Source organism: Drosophila eugracilis, unplaced genomic scaffold (assembly GCF_018153835.1).
Source record: "Drosophila eugracilis isolate 14026-0451.02 unplaced genomic scaffold, ASM1815383v1 contig_616, whole genome shotgun sequence".
NCBI lineage: Eukaryota > Metazoa > Arthropoda > Insecta > Diptera > Drosophilidae > Drosophila > Drosophila eugracilis.
The window spans coordinates 836,886-854,020 of record NW_024573499.1 but is presented as its reverse complement, the minus strand read 5'-3'; the positions used below and the strand labels follow the sequence as shown (position 1 = coordinate 854,020).

The 17,135-nt window shown below is 41.5% G+C and overlaps 2 protein-coding genes across 3 annotated transcripts; one reads left to right on the top strand and one right to left on the bottom strand.

Moving 5' to 3' along the window:
• Positions 1–11,188: 11,188 nt before the first annotated feature.
• Positions 11,189–15,398, bottom strand: LOC108111411 (N-terminal kinase-like protein). 2 transcript variants are annotated; one of them, XM_017220867.2, is made up of 9 exons: positions 14,460–15,398; positions 14,174–14,397; positions 13,705–14,110; positions 13,003–13,645; positions 12,581–12,745; positions 12,369–12,514; positions 12,183–12,302; positions 11,708–12,122; positions 11,189–11,641 (listed from the first exon to the last, which is right to left on the bottom strand). In XM_017220867.2, the coding sequence occupies exons 1-9, from the start codon at positions 14,838–14,840 to the stop codon at positions 11,514–11,516; spliced, it is 2,628 nt and encodes an 875-aa protein (XP_017076356.1). In that variant the 5' UTR covers positions 14,841–15,398; the 3' UTR covers positions 11,189–11,513. The 2 variants fall into 2 exon arrangements, with proteins under 2 accessions (XP_017076356.1, XP_017076355.1); XM_017220866.2 differs by having other exon boundaries at positions 12,183–12,311; positions 14,460–15,397.
• Positions 15,399–15,824: 426 nt separating this feature from the next.
• On the top strand, positions 15,825–17,035 carry LOC108111421 (ATP synthase subunit gamma, mitochondrial). The gene is made up of 2 exons (XM_017220879.2): positions 15,825–15,912; positions 15,968–17,035. Exon 2 carries the CDS (start codon positions 15,990–15,992, stop codon positions 16,881–16,883), a length of 894 nt encoding a protein of 297 aa, XP_017076368.1. The 5' UTR covers positions 15,825–15,912; positions 15,968–15,989; the 3' UTR covers positions 16,884–17,035.
• Positions 17,036–17,135: the final 100 nt, after the last annotated feature.

Here is a 17,135-nt window from a genome sequence, read left to right as displayed (position 1 = left end):
TTTTTTTTTGTTCTGCCGTATCTGTTGTTGTAAATGCATTTTAATCAGCGAATTTTGTTGTTGCCTTTATGCGACACCTTGCGAAAATGCAAATGATCCTGGCACACACACACGCACCTATGTACGTAACCGATATAACCATACAAATACACTGGCAGGCTGTCACGCTCTCTGCGTGCTGCTCACTCTCACCCCCGCTCTCTTTGGCTCTTACTCGGCCTCTCTCTCTTTTACCTGTGCGAATGTTAATTGAAGAATTTATTGTTGTCTCATTGTTGTATTGTTGTTGTCGAATTTCAGCCTGGCGACGGCGGCGTCTCTTTTTTTCTTCAAATTTTATTTGTCGCGTTTAATTATGACAACAACAAGAACAACAACAACAACGCCAGCGCCAGTCGATCATTGACTTTTCTGCTCTGGCGTCACATAGTTTTTGTTTTTGTTTTCTGGTCTTTGCCTTTGCCTTGCTGTTCCTTTTTTTTGGTTAGCAGTAGGGGGTGTTAAAAAGGGAGGGGTAGAGGCGGTGGCTGAGTGGGTGGGAAAGAGAGCGGGAGAGCATATTGAACTTTGGGCCGGTTACCGTTTAACTTTTTCGCTTGACAACAAAAGGGAGAGAAAGGGTACACAGTAAACAAATTAGATCGTACACATCCAAATATCGTATTGGCCAAATATCGTAATTGATATTGATTTGATTTTTTATTAAATAATATAGGGATAAAGGAATCTATAAGAATCCATAATATTTAGATTAAAAGTGTGAATACTTTTTGATTTTTTATTTTATATTTGATAACAAATTTTTTCACACTGCACCAACAAACTAAGGGTTTATTTCATTTCTGATTAAAATTAATAAAAACGCGGAATTTACATATTCGTGCAGCCCCTAAAAACAATTGGTGGTCGCAAACATTTTTAATCCAGTTCCCTGCTCGGTGCATAGCCACCCCTGATCACCCTCCCACCACCCATTAAAACTTGGCGAACTTTCGCGACCCGTTGACATGTTAATGACACTTTTATAACGCCAACAACAAACAACGCGGATCAGTTCGCAAACTCACCCAACAAAAACAAAGGCGGATGCAACATTTCTCATTGTTTATGGAGCGAGGAGCGAGCGAGCGAGGATACAAATTGTTTTTTTCCGTTTTTGGCGAGGGAGCGGTCGCAAATACTTACGCACAAGTAAATACCACTGGGAATGGATATATATTAATACACTGCAATAAAAAGTTGAGTCAGAGGTGGGTTCAATGTTAAGTGAAACTTGTGATAGGTCAGATCAAGATGATTGACACTATCTCACCTCCATTTGTTTTAGTTTATAGAATAAATATATATTTTTAATGAGAAATTAAGATGAAAATCCTTTCTTTCAGTGCCCCGAATGCATTTATTCCATCGACGTGTGGCGAGATTTTAAGTCATTTTTGATGTACGAGTTGTTCTTGTTGCTGTTGTTATATTTTGTGTATATTTGAGTTAATAATACGCGCGAAAGGTAACGGGTACAGTGAACTCGAAACACGTACAGTGCGAACACCTTTAATTGCACTTCGTCTGTGCTTGTGTATGTGAGCTGGACTTGAGATTCTTCCTCTTTTGGAATAGGAATATTTACGAGTGTATTGGTGCATCGCCTCTTTACGAATATTGGGAGCCAAAACAAAAGAATTCGGAGAAGATTTCGGGGCGGTGAAGAACAGAAGCCGCTCTTCAGATGCCGTGGGCGTTCTTAAATCGCACGACTTCAGCGGCTACTTTTGGTAGGAAAAAATCTTAAAATTGATTGCCTTCGCTACACAGAGAGAAAACTAACTTCAGTTTGCTATTAAAAACAAAACTGAATTTCATTTACTTTTAAAAAAAGCAACATTGTATTAAAAATAGTATATGCATTAATACCACAGCTAAGATAATGCTAAAGTGAGTGAGTAACTGACATTATTCATTGTTATTCCTGCTAATCATATGGAAAGTTAAACGCCGAAGTTAAACCCTAATATCGGTTAAGTGCTTGTTTTTAATATTGCCATCTTTATAATAACTTACTCATAATTAAAAAATCTTATTTTCCCAGAAAAAAATAAATATCATTTTAAATTTGCAATTATTTACTTTCTTAAGTCTAAAAATATTACTCATGAGCTAAAAATTTAATTTCATTTAAATTCTGTGTGTGTTCCCTAAAAAGGCTATCATATTCTACCCTTGTTTAACTTAAGATTGTAACTAATCGCGTTCATAACTAGTACGCGTGAGCTATTTTTAGTTATCAGAATAAATTTATAATGCTAAAAGTATAGTTATAAGGTCCATTTAAAAAAATATTTAAGAATTCTAACTATTCTTAAACTTTTACAGAAATTAAGTTCAATATCTTTATATTATTATTAGAATTAAATTACTTTAGTCATTCTTCAGTACTGTTAGAAGTTTAGCTTAACTTACCAAGCTGAGCATCTTCAGCTGTTCCGGTTTCTCGCAGTGTTTTTTAGGTCGTGGCCGTTGCTTGCCTTGGCCTCATTTCGGGTTAGCATAGTATCTGAATCTGCATCTGGTTCGTGCGCGTGGTACTATCTGTTTGGGTTCGCTCATCATCACCTGGAGAAAATCGCCGGCATTCCATCTCAGCTCTGGATTCTAGATTCCAACTGGGTTCAAGTGCAACTCCTAGGGGTTCTTCTTACCGCTCAGAAGCGCGATTCGAGCTTTGTTTTTGCTTTTATTAGCACGTTTCGCCTTTATGATCGTAGCGTGATTTCTGCGTTCTGCCTGCTTTTGTTGCTGTTTCTGTTGCTGCTCTGCTCTTGCTTTATTGCGACGCAGGTTTTTGTATTTTTATTGTAGTTTCGGCAACAGGTGTGGCCCCAAGACATCTGTACATTGAACCCGGCGCGGGTTATGTCCCTATCTACATCCCCAACCCCATTCGAATTTCCATTCCCATTTCCAGAATCACTTTTTACAGGCCAGCTATGACGTGTTCCAGTCCGAATCCTTATCGACAGCTTGGTTAACCCTTTGACGTCTTTAAGTCTCTGTCCCCCTTTTTTTTCGAATACCCCGATATCAACGTCTATATTGACGTCTATGTGAGTCATCCCCAAGGCGGAGGCAGCGAAAGAGATTGGAGTTCTAACCCACTTTAGAGAAAAGCGTTATCGGGCATTGAATAGAACACTAGCTCACAGAATATCGCTTTTATCGGTTTTAATTCAAGATTATTTAGTTCCCATTGCTTCTTTCTGGATAACTCTTTGTTTTTGGGAAAATAATATAACAATCTGGTTTGAAGCTAAACAAATAATATAAAAAACAAAAAAACTTTTTGGAATTCCTTACTCTTAGATTCCCAGAAAAGGCTAGTGTTAAGTAAATTTCTGAAAACGTTAGATTAAGTTGAACTGAAATGCGGGCTAAATTTCTCTCTTGGTGATAACGATTTACTTTATAGAGGTACTGTTCCTTATTTGCTTATGAATTGGTTTAAATTTGAAATATTTATGTTTTAAAACTGCATTGCAAAGTTAAATGGTTCCTGTAGAGATTCTGCTCTCGTTTGTCTTTAGTCATAAATAAATCCTTATTGAAAAAAACAAAATATGAGTAAGACTTTCGTATTTTCCAATTCATTTACGCATATTCCCGGATATGATTTCCTGTAAGCTAGTGTAACTTCCCCCCCGCACGATATCTCACCTACTCCTCATACGAAGAGCTCTCTCTTTGTTCGACTACCGGACCTAGGTCTATAAATATTGAGTATTCCACGCGGTGGCCGCCGCTCTAGAATCAAGAGCCCTTAACTCATCCACTCACAACAATTGGCGGTCGCACGAACAAAGCGAGGCCCCAAATGCTTTAATGCCTTGCCAAAACAACTATAAAGACCAAAAGCAAAAGGCCTGCCCAAAAAATAAACAGCCACAATCCGCTAAGCAAAAATGAAAAAGCAAAAACCGAGAGCTGTTCAGATTGGTTCTGGTATTTTTATGCCCCTCGCTCGAAAGTGTCCGACGCATATTTCAACTTGTCAGGCGAAGAAAAGACGGCGGCGGCCAACGAAAAAAAAATTAAAAAGGCTCGTAAAGCCGAAATCAGCAAAGCCGTTTCGAGGGTAATTAATCGCCAACGCCGCCGCCGCCGCCGCTGCCATCGGCGCACATGGAGATCGGTCCAGGCCAGAGGTACGGACGGAAATACTCGTGGACGGACGGCTCATGATCATCCGCTCCAGACCCAAAAAACAAAAAGAGCAGCTCGAACACAACCGATCCCAAATGGCACGGGCAGGCAAACCGCCTAACCAGCATTGAAAAAGCAGGCAAGGCGCGTCGATCTGGAATAGATTGCTTGGATAGCAAGTTTGATTTTACTGTATTAGATTATAGAAATATAAAAGCATAGATCTCTTCTTAGGATAATACTCTTAGCTTACTCTTTCAGCTATTACATCAAACTGACCAGAACCTGAACTTTTAATTTGTATATAAGTTCTTTTGATAGGATAGAACAGACCCTCTTAGAAAGTTTAAAACGTTAGAAACTCCAACTAGAAATTTAAGAAGGCTTCTTATTACATTTTAATATTTAAAATCTTAAAATAATCCAAATAATCTGATATGCTGCCTTTGTTGCATCACTAAGAGAGCATCTTTTTGCACTTTCTTAGAAAAAACCCCGGAAACCAAGTGCAACTATCAAGGCCCTCTTATCAAGGGCTATAAAAAGCCATAAAGAGAGCAGCTAAGAAAAACGCAATCTCCAGCGAATGGCGTACGTGTCGCTAATCAGGTGACTTGCGTCTGGAGAAAGAGCTCCTCCCACGGAATGCTGGTGGCGTGATGATGTCGTGATGGTCTGCTGTCTAATGTGCATGCATTTCCAGCAATATAGCCATAAAATCGGAAGGAAACGGAAGGTTCACCACCTGGATTTACGATATAGCCCTATAACTTGATAAGCCCATGTGCCCATAGAATTTCACAATTAAATTAGACGTGCTTTCGATTCGCATTTGTATTGATTTCGATGTGGCCGCTTGGTCTTGGCCGTTTTTGGCTTCGTTTTTTTACCCCATTTTGTGAAATTGAATTTATTATTTCGCAAGTTTAGAGTTCGCTGGGACTAGGAACACATGCGTGCACAGAGAAAAGTTTTATCTTTGTTTAATATAAAATACAATTTTTAGATTATTTAAGGAAAAAATAAGATAGATATGAAGTATTCTGTTTTAAGATGCAAAACTCACATGAATGATTCATTAGTTTCTTAATATGTTATTAAAACACACTTTAAAATTACATAGCAAAAATATTTCTAATAAACTTCTAGTTTATAATTAATTACAAAATAATTTTAAATATATATCCGACCTAATATCAATTTTTTCGGTGTGCTCGTGGCCAAAGCGACAATGGCAGCCTGTAATTGACCTACTTACAAAGGTGGCATGACTAGAAGGAGGGAGAGAAGAGGCAGGACAGTACAGGGTCTATGTTTTTTTTAAGGGGGTGCCAGGTGGTGGGTGGTGGGTGGTTGTTGGGCTGTCAGGCGACAGACTGCGGCTGCTCAGCTGGCAGCGCCATCGAAATCAACACGTGTGCGGCAAGCCTCGAATTGTGCGCCAATTCGTTGCCATTTACATTGTGTCTTGTGCATGTGGCCAAAAACCCGTTTGCAAAGGCTCCAAGTGTCCACAAGGCACCCCCACTCACCCCCAACCCGCCACCTCTGGCAGCACGTTTTCATTCATCGACAACAAACTGTTGCATGCAGCCGCCAGTTGTAAATTTATTTGCTTATTTGTTTACAGCTTGCGATGTCCGTGACAGTGTTGCCTTCATTATGAGGTAACTTTTTCAGTTGTTGGTAAGAAATATTACTACAAAGGTTTTTTAACTTAATATATTAAGAGATGGGTAAGTAGAATTATTTATTTATAACTTAATATGCCCTTAAATGGCTTTCAAATCATTTTAATTTTTAAAAAGAAAGAGAAAATATTTAAATAAATTACTTTTTGTATCCCTCATAACTTTTCTTTACATCCCTGGACTAATTAAATACACTATAAACCTATTTCAAACGAAAGAATTGTTTGGAAATGAGTAATAATTCTGTGTTTTACCAAATCTTAGTTGTTACATAAAGAATTTCAAGATAATATTTTGGGAATAGCCAAGCATTTAAATAGTTTTATAAGTAAATTAACTAAATATGTGATAAAACTTATTGAGAAAAAGCTGTTCATGTTTTAAGAATGTTCATACAAAATTACACTAGAAAATATGTTGTAAGTTTTAAAAATGAAATAGAAACTTTCTTTTATCATTAAACTTAACATACGAAATGCTAAAATAACAGCTGTAAAATAAAAAACTACATTAAAAGGATTACAAAGCTCGACTTTTTTATGACCAAACCGCCATCACTGATCTCCGTGGCGCTCGTGCCGAACTTGTGGAACACTTGGGCTTCTGGTGGCCACGGGTCGCTGTACTGGCGACGGGTGATTCATCCGTATCGTCTTGTCTGCGGTCTGGAGTCTCCAGCGGAATTATCAAGCCGGGCACGCACCAAAAACCTCAAGTCGGACCGAAGCAGACCGGACCACGACTATATAGTCAGGCCACAAGCTATATCCAGCGCGTTATCGTGGTTGTGCCTGCGGTTTTCCTTTCTATGGAAGACCCACTTTATCCAATGGCCCATCGCTCTTTGTTTGCCTTGGGGGCTTGTCCATTTACACGGGCCAATATTTGTTCATCGCAATAATTATTTGCCTGTTTGCTCGTATTTGTACAAAACGGAAACTTGCTCAAAATGCGTAAATATGTGCTCACGTTCAAGCGTGGCCTTATTCGGGGTTAATGCCGGGAAATCCCCTATGAATCATTCTTGGGTTTTCACTTTTCACTCGCGGTCGAGGCGAGAACTTGTGGATAACGAATACTCAACTCAAGAGTTTCAAGATATAAACAGCTTCTAACAATATGTTAAAGTCAAAAAGTAAATATAATTTTTAACTGAGTGTGACTGATAACTGGTTAAATATTATTTAAATTCTTAAATACATAAACCAAGTTCTTAATCTGCCGCGTTTCGTTAAGTTATATTTAAACAGGAAGGAATTCATATTATCTTTACATTAGTAACTGCCAAGAACCTTTTTCACGTGACATCTCATGACATCTGAAAGTGATCCGCTTTGATTCTGATTATAGTTTAGACGTTGGCTTTTTCTATTTCTACGAACAAATTGTAAATTTCCTTAAAGTATATTTGCCTGAGATGGGATTAAGTGAAGATTATCATGAGACAACAATAGTATCTGTTTTTAGTGTAAGCAAGAGATTATTAAAGGTGAGAGTTAACTGATCTAAGGTAAGCTGGTTAATATGATCCTCATGAGACAGAAACTAATATTTGTCTTGAATTATTTATTACTTTGTATATTTGCCCGTTGATAATGCGATCATAAGCAAGAGCCTGCAAGGTTAAGAGTATTTTACTCACTGGCAAATTGTGAAATACACACTAATGCCATCACCCACAGTGGGTGGCAGCTGGGAAGTCGTTCCAGAATGCAGGGGCTGTGTAAAATGCTAAAGAGACCGCTCCTAGAAAAACAAAACACAACACAACAAATGCAGAAACATCAGCCAATGCAAACTGCAGCTAATTTGAAATTTTAAACAATTTTTGCAACGACTGCAGCAGCGCAACAACAAAAGGTGCCGAAAACAAAGCCACAGGCGAGTCGAGTGGAGCGTTGCGCTTTGATTGAATTGAATGCGCGAAGTCAAAGTCGCGAAATAAGAAATACTTGCGAGTGCTAAAGGCATACCTCGAATTGGTAACACCCTAGACAATATTCTGTGTGGAATTATCAAGAAGTCTGAAGGTTGTAACCGAGGTTGCCATTCAGTTAAGTTTGCATTTCATCTTTAAGCCTTATAACTTAGTGTACGAAGCTCTCCTCCATAGCTTACTTAAGTAATAGTACTTTTCAAGTAATTATGATATACTCAATATACCCCTTACACTTACCATCACTGGGTAGCAAAAACAAACTGCATCGACAATGGCAATAGTAAGAGCGTTTAATGCATTTTGCGCCCGCTCTAAGCGAGGAAATTATGTGAATTTCGTATAGAGTTGTTTGTGGCCGCCGCACACCTGCGTGCCAAATCGCATGGCTTCGATATCTCGGTGACAAATCCGAGCATCTCGGCGGGCACAGGTAATAATAAATAATAATAAATAGTGTGCCGCGAGTTTAATGAGCGCAAAATGAATGCCAAAGATGCTGAAAGGCTGGATGGTTGCAGGGCAGCAGCCGGAATTACCATAATGATCTCAATATTTGCTCAACTTTATCACGACGACTATTTAATTACCCACACCCGTGCAGCGGCGGTAATCGCGGCTGTTCGCCTCAATTTCAGCACAATTAGACACGCGAGAGGCAGCAGGCAGGGCGTATGAGTAATGCCACTGTGGTGCAGTGCCTACAGGGTCTAGGTCTCCATCTCCATTTCCATTTCCATCTGACTTCAGAGCCTATTAATAGCGATTCGCGTCTTTAGTAGCCTCCGCTTCGTTCTCCACAACCTCCACCCCCACTTGGCGTCACTTATTTTAGGCACTGCTATCCGGAGCATTCGTGGCACTGGGCGAGCCAATTATTCACGGCAAGGGCAACTTCGTCAACAGATTTGGCATCTGAGAGGGAGGCGGACAACTGGGCGGCAGCATCGGTTCCAACAAGGACGGTGCAAAAGGGGGATATCTTCCACAAATATATAATAATTTAAAAAATATATACTTAAGGTGAACTTGAAATTAAATGGAAACTAAACGAACTTTCCGTTCTCAAAGGGTTACTTAAATACATATCTATAGAAGTAAAGTACACGTTAAACTTCCCAGAAAATGTATAAACATGTTTCTGTTTTGTTTTGAGTTTTGAACAGCCAACCCCTCTATGCAGCGCCCCTCTTTTGTGGAGACCCATTGCAAGTTGCAAGTTGCAACAAATTAGCTGCGAAACGGGCGCGTGAGAAAAACAAAGTTGTGCGGTCGCAGATCTTAAAAATAGTTCGCAAAACGTGACGTGACATTGGGGATTACCGAGGAGCACTAATCTGGGCAGATTGACTCATTTTAATTAGTGCAGTGGGCGGAGTGTTTAACGAGCCAGATCGAATTGTGTTTTCTTCGGCTCAAATAAGTATGCTATGAAATCATACACATATTTCAGATTTCTGTATGAAAATTAGAACTCAAATTGAAACAAACCAAAAAAATAATACGAATTTGTATATGAGATATTCCAACTAAAGTACTAAATTTAAAAGTCAACCCACTTTTAGCTAAATTTGTAAGCTATTTGTTCCATTTCAAAGTGATTCCCTGTATGAAGTTATTTTTAAGCATTTTTTAGTAAACTTGAAACCGATTCAATGTAAAGTTGAACATATTCTCCTTTTGTCTAGCAAGCTCTGTTGGGTTTTCCCCGATATCTGCATTTACCCATCTTAACTATCCTCGCGAAACTGGCCAAAACAGCTGCACAAACTCCAACGGAAAGTAAACAAAGGCTTGGGTTTGGATTGTTGCAATTATCGAATGGCCATCGGAAACATTTGCCAAAACAGATGCCATTAACCAAATATATATATAAATATATATCTGCCCGACCAGATGTGGGCAAAAAGCTTGTCGGGATATCCATTTAAGACGATGAGCTTTTATTGGCCGCTTAAAAAGATTTAAAATTGACTTACCCGTAAGGAGAAAAATTAAAAGTTTTTTTTTGTTATTATTTCAAAATTTATTTTACTGATGATTAGTACTAAATAATTTAGTTTTCTTGTAATTTACCATTACCACTTTCAATTAATTTTGGTTTTTATATTTTTGCAGTCTTAAAAATTTGTCTAAACAATAAATTTTCCATTTTGCTTCAATTTGTTTTATTTTCAATGGTTTTTCATTCGTTTTAAATAGTTCATTACGCTAATGTTAATTTTTCTGAGAGAATTTGTTATAAGAAAATGAATGCCAATAAATGTGGGCTAGGGGCAGAGGAGGAGGCAGGGAGCGCGGGATATCGGGCTGACGTGGATTGGAATCGAGTTGCATTAATTACAAATATACATATGTGGCGTTTGCTCCAAATGCAAACAGACGCGGCGACAACAATGAGATTTCAAAAAGTCAACATTTTTCATTTTGGTATTTTTCATTCGCTTTGGGTTATTAGTTTCGTTTGTATTTCAAAAATATATTATGGAAAAATTGTACACTGATATTGAGGTATTGGAAAAAATCGGCATATATGTTAGGTATATGTATATCTGTATCTATATGTATGTACAGGACATTCAAAAAGTGTAACGCTACGAGTTCGACATGCAAAAATGGCCTTGCGCTTGGTGCTGTTCTTACTTGGGTAAAATTCGAAAACTCTTTAACGGAAAATGGTAAAAGAAAAGAACACAAAAACCGAGACGAAAACCTATTCCTGACCGTTCCTATTTATGGCAACCTAGGACATCTATATAACAAGTGCAATTCTACTACAATTAAATGTATCTCTGAAAAGCTTTAAAATTGTTTCCTTCTATAATTGCTTGCGGTTCTTGATTTCTGTTTGTTTCTATTTCTTGGTTCTATATAATTCGTTTCCCTTTATTATGAACTATATAAAAATATTTGTTATTATTTATATTTATGTATTAAAATTCACAATTTTGGTTACGCTCCATTCGCAAAAATACGTTTAGATTTTTTTTTAAATATTTACTTTCCTTCGCCTTCAGCGCTCCTAGAAAATCTATTTTGGAATTCATCAAGTTTTTAGCTTTGGAAAGGGGCGACTAAAATGAATTTTGAAATCACATACATTCTCACATTCATTCACTCATTTATAGTGGGATAGGAAAAGGACTTCATATCCACTCATTGATATCGATTATCCCCCGATTCTCACACTCGCTGCAACCTTGCGGTTTGGTATTCACGCTCGAGGACCCTTTCCGTTAGTCAGACATTCTATCTTCGATACTCTTTCTAGTTTCGATTAATAAAAGTATAAATTTGAAGTAATTTACTAGCTACTGGTTGGTTGGTTTGTCATTTGCTTCATTCTTTTTTTTTTTTTTTTTTTTTTGTATTATAAATATAAATTACAGGTTTTAATTACAGTGCTTTACATTGGAAAGTTCGTTAGAGACGCTGAATATATATTAGCTAATATCGTGCCAGCATTAGAAATACAATACGGCTAGGTTACGGAATCGAAATGGAGACTCGAGTCACTGAGATTGCATTTAATGCAAACTGTTTCCCAAAAAACACAAAGCACACAGAGCGGGACGATTGGGAGCGGGACAAAGACACACACGCACAGAAATATACAAAATACACTTTGGGCTTAGATGTACGATGAAAATAACAGTCGAATAACACGCATCGCTGTTATCCGCTGATTACTTTTAAAGCTTTTTAGCGCCCAGCTTCATGGGACCGCTCGCCCGCTGGGCACGTCGCGCCTCCAGCTCTCGCTGCCGCTGCAGCTTCTTCTCCTCACGCTTGCGGCGAGCCTCGTCCAGTTTGGCATTTCCTGCAAATACACATGGAATTTTTTTTAGTTAATATTTCATATTTATAGCATACAAAACAAACTTACCAAGTCCCGATTCATCCAGTGGCTCAAACTCCCCGTCGGCCCACGAATCGCTATTCCAATTGGCATTATGCGTCGAATTATTCAAATGCGACGAAGGCGGGCTAATGTTATTGCAATTGGCAGTGGCCGACGTGGGCGACGTATTGCTGCTGGATAGATTGGGCAGCTCCTTTGGCCGCAGCATCGACTGCTTTGACGGCGAGGTGACGTGTGAGTTAAGCTTGGCCAGCGGCTCGATCAGATCATTCAACTCGTGCTGCTGGAGCTGCTGTTGATGGGGATGTTGCTGCTGATGTGGCAGCAGCGGACGCTGATTATGCTGACTGTGGACTGACGTCGACGTGGTGGATGATATAGATTGTCTGGCCAGTTGCTGTTGCTGCTGCTCCTGCTCTGCCTGTTCTTCCTCCTCGCACTAAGCACAAAGCAATTCAATTAGTAACCAAGCTAAAATGACATTAAACTCAGATCTCACCGGATCCTCTTCAAGGCTGCCCCACTCCTCGTTGTCCCAGCCATCGCGCACTTCGCTCAAGGCATTGGCTGCCATCATGGCACCATTATTAGAGCTGGCTGCCAGCGGACTGCTGGGATCCTGAGAGGTCTTAAATAAAATTAGAATAATTAGTGGTCATTCCAATGACATTCAAATAACACTTACATCCATTTCGCCCCAGTTTTCGTTGTCCCAATCGTTGTTGCCATAATCCGAGGCCGAGGCGGAGGTGTCATTGCTTTCATGCTCCAGCGACGTCATTGAGGTAACACTACTTGTGGTGGTCGATAAACTGCTGCTCGATGGTTGCTCTACACAGCAAATGCAAGCCAGGTTAATTGCATTGTGCAAATTGCATAAGCGAGGCGAATACTCACCCAGCGACGCTGGCTTGGACAGATTGCGTCCAGTTAAAGGCGGTCGTGGTCGAGACGAATCACTTTGGCTGCGATAGAACTTGGCTGTGACGGCCGTCACCGCCCATCCCGCCCAGGTGGCCGCCGCATTGCCAATTGAAGGCGTGGCCGTGTGGACATCCGCCTCTGTAAAGAACATTCCAGATTATTGACATCTCTTACTCTTTAAATTACTCTTTACTACTATGACTAACGAATGAAATGTTGTCATTTTTACACTTATACCGAAACCACAGATAATAAGTTATTTCTCTCTATCGGATTAATATATTACATATTAATTACAAATCCAAATTTTATGTAACATAATATAACTTTTAAGTGAGTAATAAAATGAATAACTTTCTTGTTTTTTAAGTGTCAGCAACATATAAAGAACATACCCATTGTCTCTCGCAAACTTGGATCCTCGGATACCTTCTCCAGCTTTCCCAAAAATCCTCGGATGGTTTTGAACGCCGGATCACGTACCGTCTTCTCCGGATCGACGGTGAGGGAACACAGAGATGGCAGAACCCTGTTGGCCACTTCGCTGAGCAAAAAGTACTGCTGTGTGGCGGCTAGAGCCAAAACTCCGGCGACTCGTGCGGGCGGGAAAGGATCCCGCATGGCGCGGATGAAGGCGGAGACCAGCACACGCTGGCGCACCTGCGGATGCAAGTGCGGCGCGATCTTGCCCAAACACACAGTCGTATTAGTTCGAATTCCGCCTTGGTCATCCCGCGCCTGCAGCCTTGCAAAGTGACGCAGAACCTCCACATTCAGATTGTTGTAGTTCAACTTGGGTGCCAAATGGATGATCGACTTGACCGTCTGCTCACGAATTGTGGCATTGGTGTCTAGGAACCCGTGAGCCACCTGGGGGAAAATCTGATCGTTGACCACCTGTGGCTGCAAATGCGCGATGAACAGGTCCAGCTGCTGTAGCAGACGCGATCGCGTCACCCGATCCGTGGAAGCAAACAACTTGACCACACAGGGCACTATGCGTTTCTGGTACTCCACTTCATCCAGTAGTTTGCCCAGCTAAAAGATTAGAATTATCTATAAATTGAAGCCATATAAGTACAAGTTTAGAGAACAACCTTAAACATGGGTGCCAGTACTGCCGAGCCCGCGTCGCCGTACTCGTAGGCTGTTATCAGCTGTGGAAGTATCTTGTGTCTGCACACATTGTCCGGAAAGTTGTCCAGATGCGTGGTCAGCCCACTGAAGAAGCGATTCTTCTCCGCCTTGTCCTTGATCTGGATTTCCTCTAGGAAGAGCAGTGTGTCCACCAAATCGTTCTTGAAGAATCCTCCTGGCTTACGGCAACGAGTGATTATATCCGCCGGATTGGGGCGATTTGAAGGCGAGGCTCCCACTAACTCACAGTAGAGCGATTGCAGGGACTTGGGTATATGTTCTAAATCCTTGAGGTTGGAGCGTTGCTTGAGCACACCATTGAAGGCTTCCCATACCAGACAGCCCAGACCCCACATGTCCACGGAACTGATTGGGTATTAGATTTGAAAGTTTATCATTATTATATTCAGAGGGCAACCGATTACGTACCATTTTGTGGCTGCTTTGAGCTTGCTCTGATCGTTTTTCTCAGGGGAATCGTAGACCTCCAGGGTAACTGGTATCTTGGCGGGCGGCATGGGATTGCCGTCAGCCGCTGAGACATATTCCAGACTGCCCAGCTTCCACTCGCCAGAGGCATTGACGAACACCGACCAGGCGGACACGTTGTTGTGCCGCAGATTGCCATCGTTGTTAAGGAAGGACAAGGCGCGCTGGAAGGGATTGGAAGTTCTGTTAAAGAGGCTATTCATTAAAAAAGCATTTTTACTATTACAGTGATCTGGAAGATGCCCCAGGCCAGGTAGAGGCCCTTTTGAACATTGTCACTGCCGAGCTTAGCAAAGTAGCTGCCCAACGGATCAACCGCCTCGGTGGCCACATACAGCATCTTATCCGTTTCCAGGGAGTCCAGGTACTGCAGGATGCTGGGATGACGCAATGTCTTTAGCCTCTTCAGCGATGCTTTTGCCAGCTCGCATTTGGTATCCGACCCACTACGGATGTCGTAGACAAATACGGACACCTCCTCTAGCGTGGTCTTGCGTTTGGCTTTGTGCAGTGTCCATATGGAGTACTGATCAAAACCGCCAACGGGTTCGCCAATGTCATAAGGGAAGTCTTTCGAGGAGTCGCGCGAGAAGAACGACCACATCATGTGTTTTGCTCGGCGGCTCAATATTTTGTTACTGTTGTGTCACACAGCAACAACAACAACAACAGCCACTGGCGATTGCAACTGCAACAACAACACACTGCGCAGGCAACACACACGCACACGCACGTACACCTTGTTGCTGCTGCAAAGGCACTGAATTTGGTTGTTAAAACTCCCGATTTTCGGTTTATCCTCTAGCTTTATGCCTCTGTCTTTAGCCTTAGCTTTATCTTTATCTTCGTCATACCAATTCTGATGCTATATGTTCTTTATATTCCTTCGCTGCGCAGCAACAATTTTCCAGCTTTGCACACGCACACACACACACGCTGGCCCACTGGCTAACTTATCCGCTGTGTTTCGTCCCCAGTGGTATCATCCCTGGGGTCCCGGGAATCCTGGACAGGGCGATCTGATATATATGGCTATACTGCGGGGCGGGGAAGTTGATTGATCGGATCGGGTGCTCGTCTCCGTCGAATTATCCTAATCTTTTTCCCGAGTACGTCAGCTTTTTTTGCGTGAGGCGTTAGTGACGGAATAACAGGAGGCGTGCGTGAGCAGCTGACTGCGACGGAGAATTGGAAAATCAAGAGGGCAACTCTGGTCGAGAATATAAATCTATCTGGCATCTTTAAATAACCACCTTTTCGTTATCAACTATTTATAAGTTTTAAGTTTATACACCAAAACTGTAAACGTCCATTAAAATTAAGTTTAGCAAAAATACCAAAACAACATATATGAATTTATTGCAGATTTTAAGTGGATTGAAACATTTAATTGGATTTCAAAGTGCATATTGATAAGGGGCGTAGAGGCACACATTTTATGAAGGGATTACTTAATTTCTTATGTTTGAAATCAAACATTTTTCTTATTAATTTCAATCAATTAACCTTATATTAATTTGGACAACATATCATTATTGAAATATATTGAGTAAGATATAAAACCCCTCATCTACTCTTCTACTACAATTTTACCATTCACCCCGAACTATCAATTTCGACGGGGTGGCAACGTAGCTCGGTGTTATAACACTCGTTGTGGCGCAGCCAACTTAACGCAGGTGAATTTTCTCCGACCATTTTGCCGAGTTGAAACTGATTTAATTTTCGGGGCAGGGAATCTTCGACAGCTCACAGGATGATGATGCAACGTACCCAGCTCTTGCTGCCCCTGGCCATGGAGGCCACCATGCTGGCCCAGCAGCAGCGTGGAATGGCCACCCTGAAGATGATTTCCATTCGTCTGAAGTCGGTGAAGAACATTCAGAAAATTACGCAATCGATGAAGATGGTGTCCGCTGCCAAGTACGCTCGTGCCGAGCGAGACTTGAAGGCGGCGCGTCCTTATGGCATTGGTGCCCAGCAATTCTTCGAGAAGACGGAAATCCAGGCTGACGAGAAGGCCGAGCCCAAGAAGCTGCTCATCGCAGTGACTTCGGATCGTGGTCTCTGCGGAGCCGTCCACACTGGTGTGGCCCGTCTCATCCGTGGAGAACTGGCCCAGGACGAGGCTAACACTAAGGTGTTCTGCGTGGGTGACAAGTCGCGCGCGATTTTGTCCCGCCTGTACGGCAAGAACATCCTGATGGTGGCCAACGAGGTCGGCCGTCTGCCGCCCACTTTCCTGGACGCCTCAAAGATCGCCAACGAGGTTCTGCAGACCGGTTACGATTACACCGAGGGCAAGATCGTCTACAACCGGTTCAAGTCGGTGGTGTCCTACCAGTGCTCCACCCTTCCCATCTACAGCGGATCGACTGTGGAGAAGTCCGAGAAGCTGGCTGTCTACGATTCGCTCGATAGCGATGTGGTCAAGAGCTACTTGGAGTTCTCGCTGGCCTCGCTCATCTTCTACACCATGAAGGAGGGCGCCTGCTCAGAGCAGTCCTCCCGTATGACTGCCATGGACAACGCTTCCAAGAACGCCGGTGAGATGATTGACAAGCTGACCCTCACCTTCAACCGTACCCGACAGGCTGTCATCACTCGCGAGCTGATTGAAATCATCTCCGGTGCCGCCGCCCTCACATAAGCGAATGTTTCTGTGTTCGAAAGGCTCCTACGATTCATAAAGCTAATTGCATATGGTGCCAGGCACCCGGAGCGACGCCTGGAGCCTACTAATGTTACACTTTCAGAAAAACCCAAGAATAAATAGCGTGGAACGAACGAAAATAACTTTAACCTTGGACTCTTTAACTAGTGGAGATAGGGAGGCAAGAAATTTAAGAGGATTAACTAAGGTCTGTTCTTATATTCAAAATTTGATATTATTTCAGATTTG

Coding starts and splice junctions, on each gene's coding strand:
- LOC108111421 (XM_017220879.2), top strand. CDS start 15,990: ATGATGATGCAACGTACCCAGCTCTTGCTGCCCCTGGCCATGGAGGCC.
- LOC108111411 (XM_017220866.2), bottom strand. CDS start 14,840: ATGATGTGGTCGTTCTTCTCGCGCGACTCCTCGAAAGACTTCCCTTAT. Junction 14,398..14,459: donor GGGGCATCTTCCAGATCACT/GTAATAGTAAAA, acceptor AATCCCTTCCAG/CGCGCCTTGTCCTTCCTTAA. Junction 13,646..13,704: donor TACTGGCACCCATGTTTAAG/GTTGTTCTCTAA, acceptor CTAATCTTTTAG/CTGGGCAAACTACTGGATGA.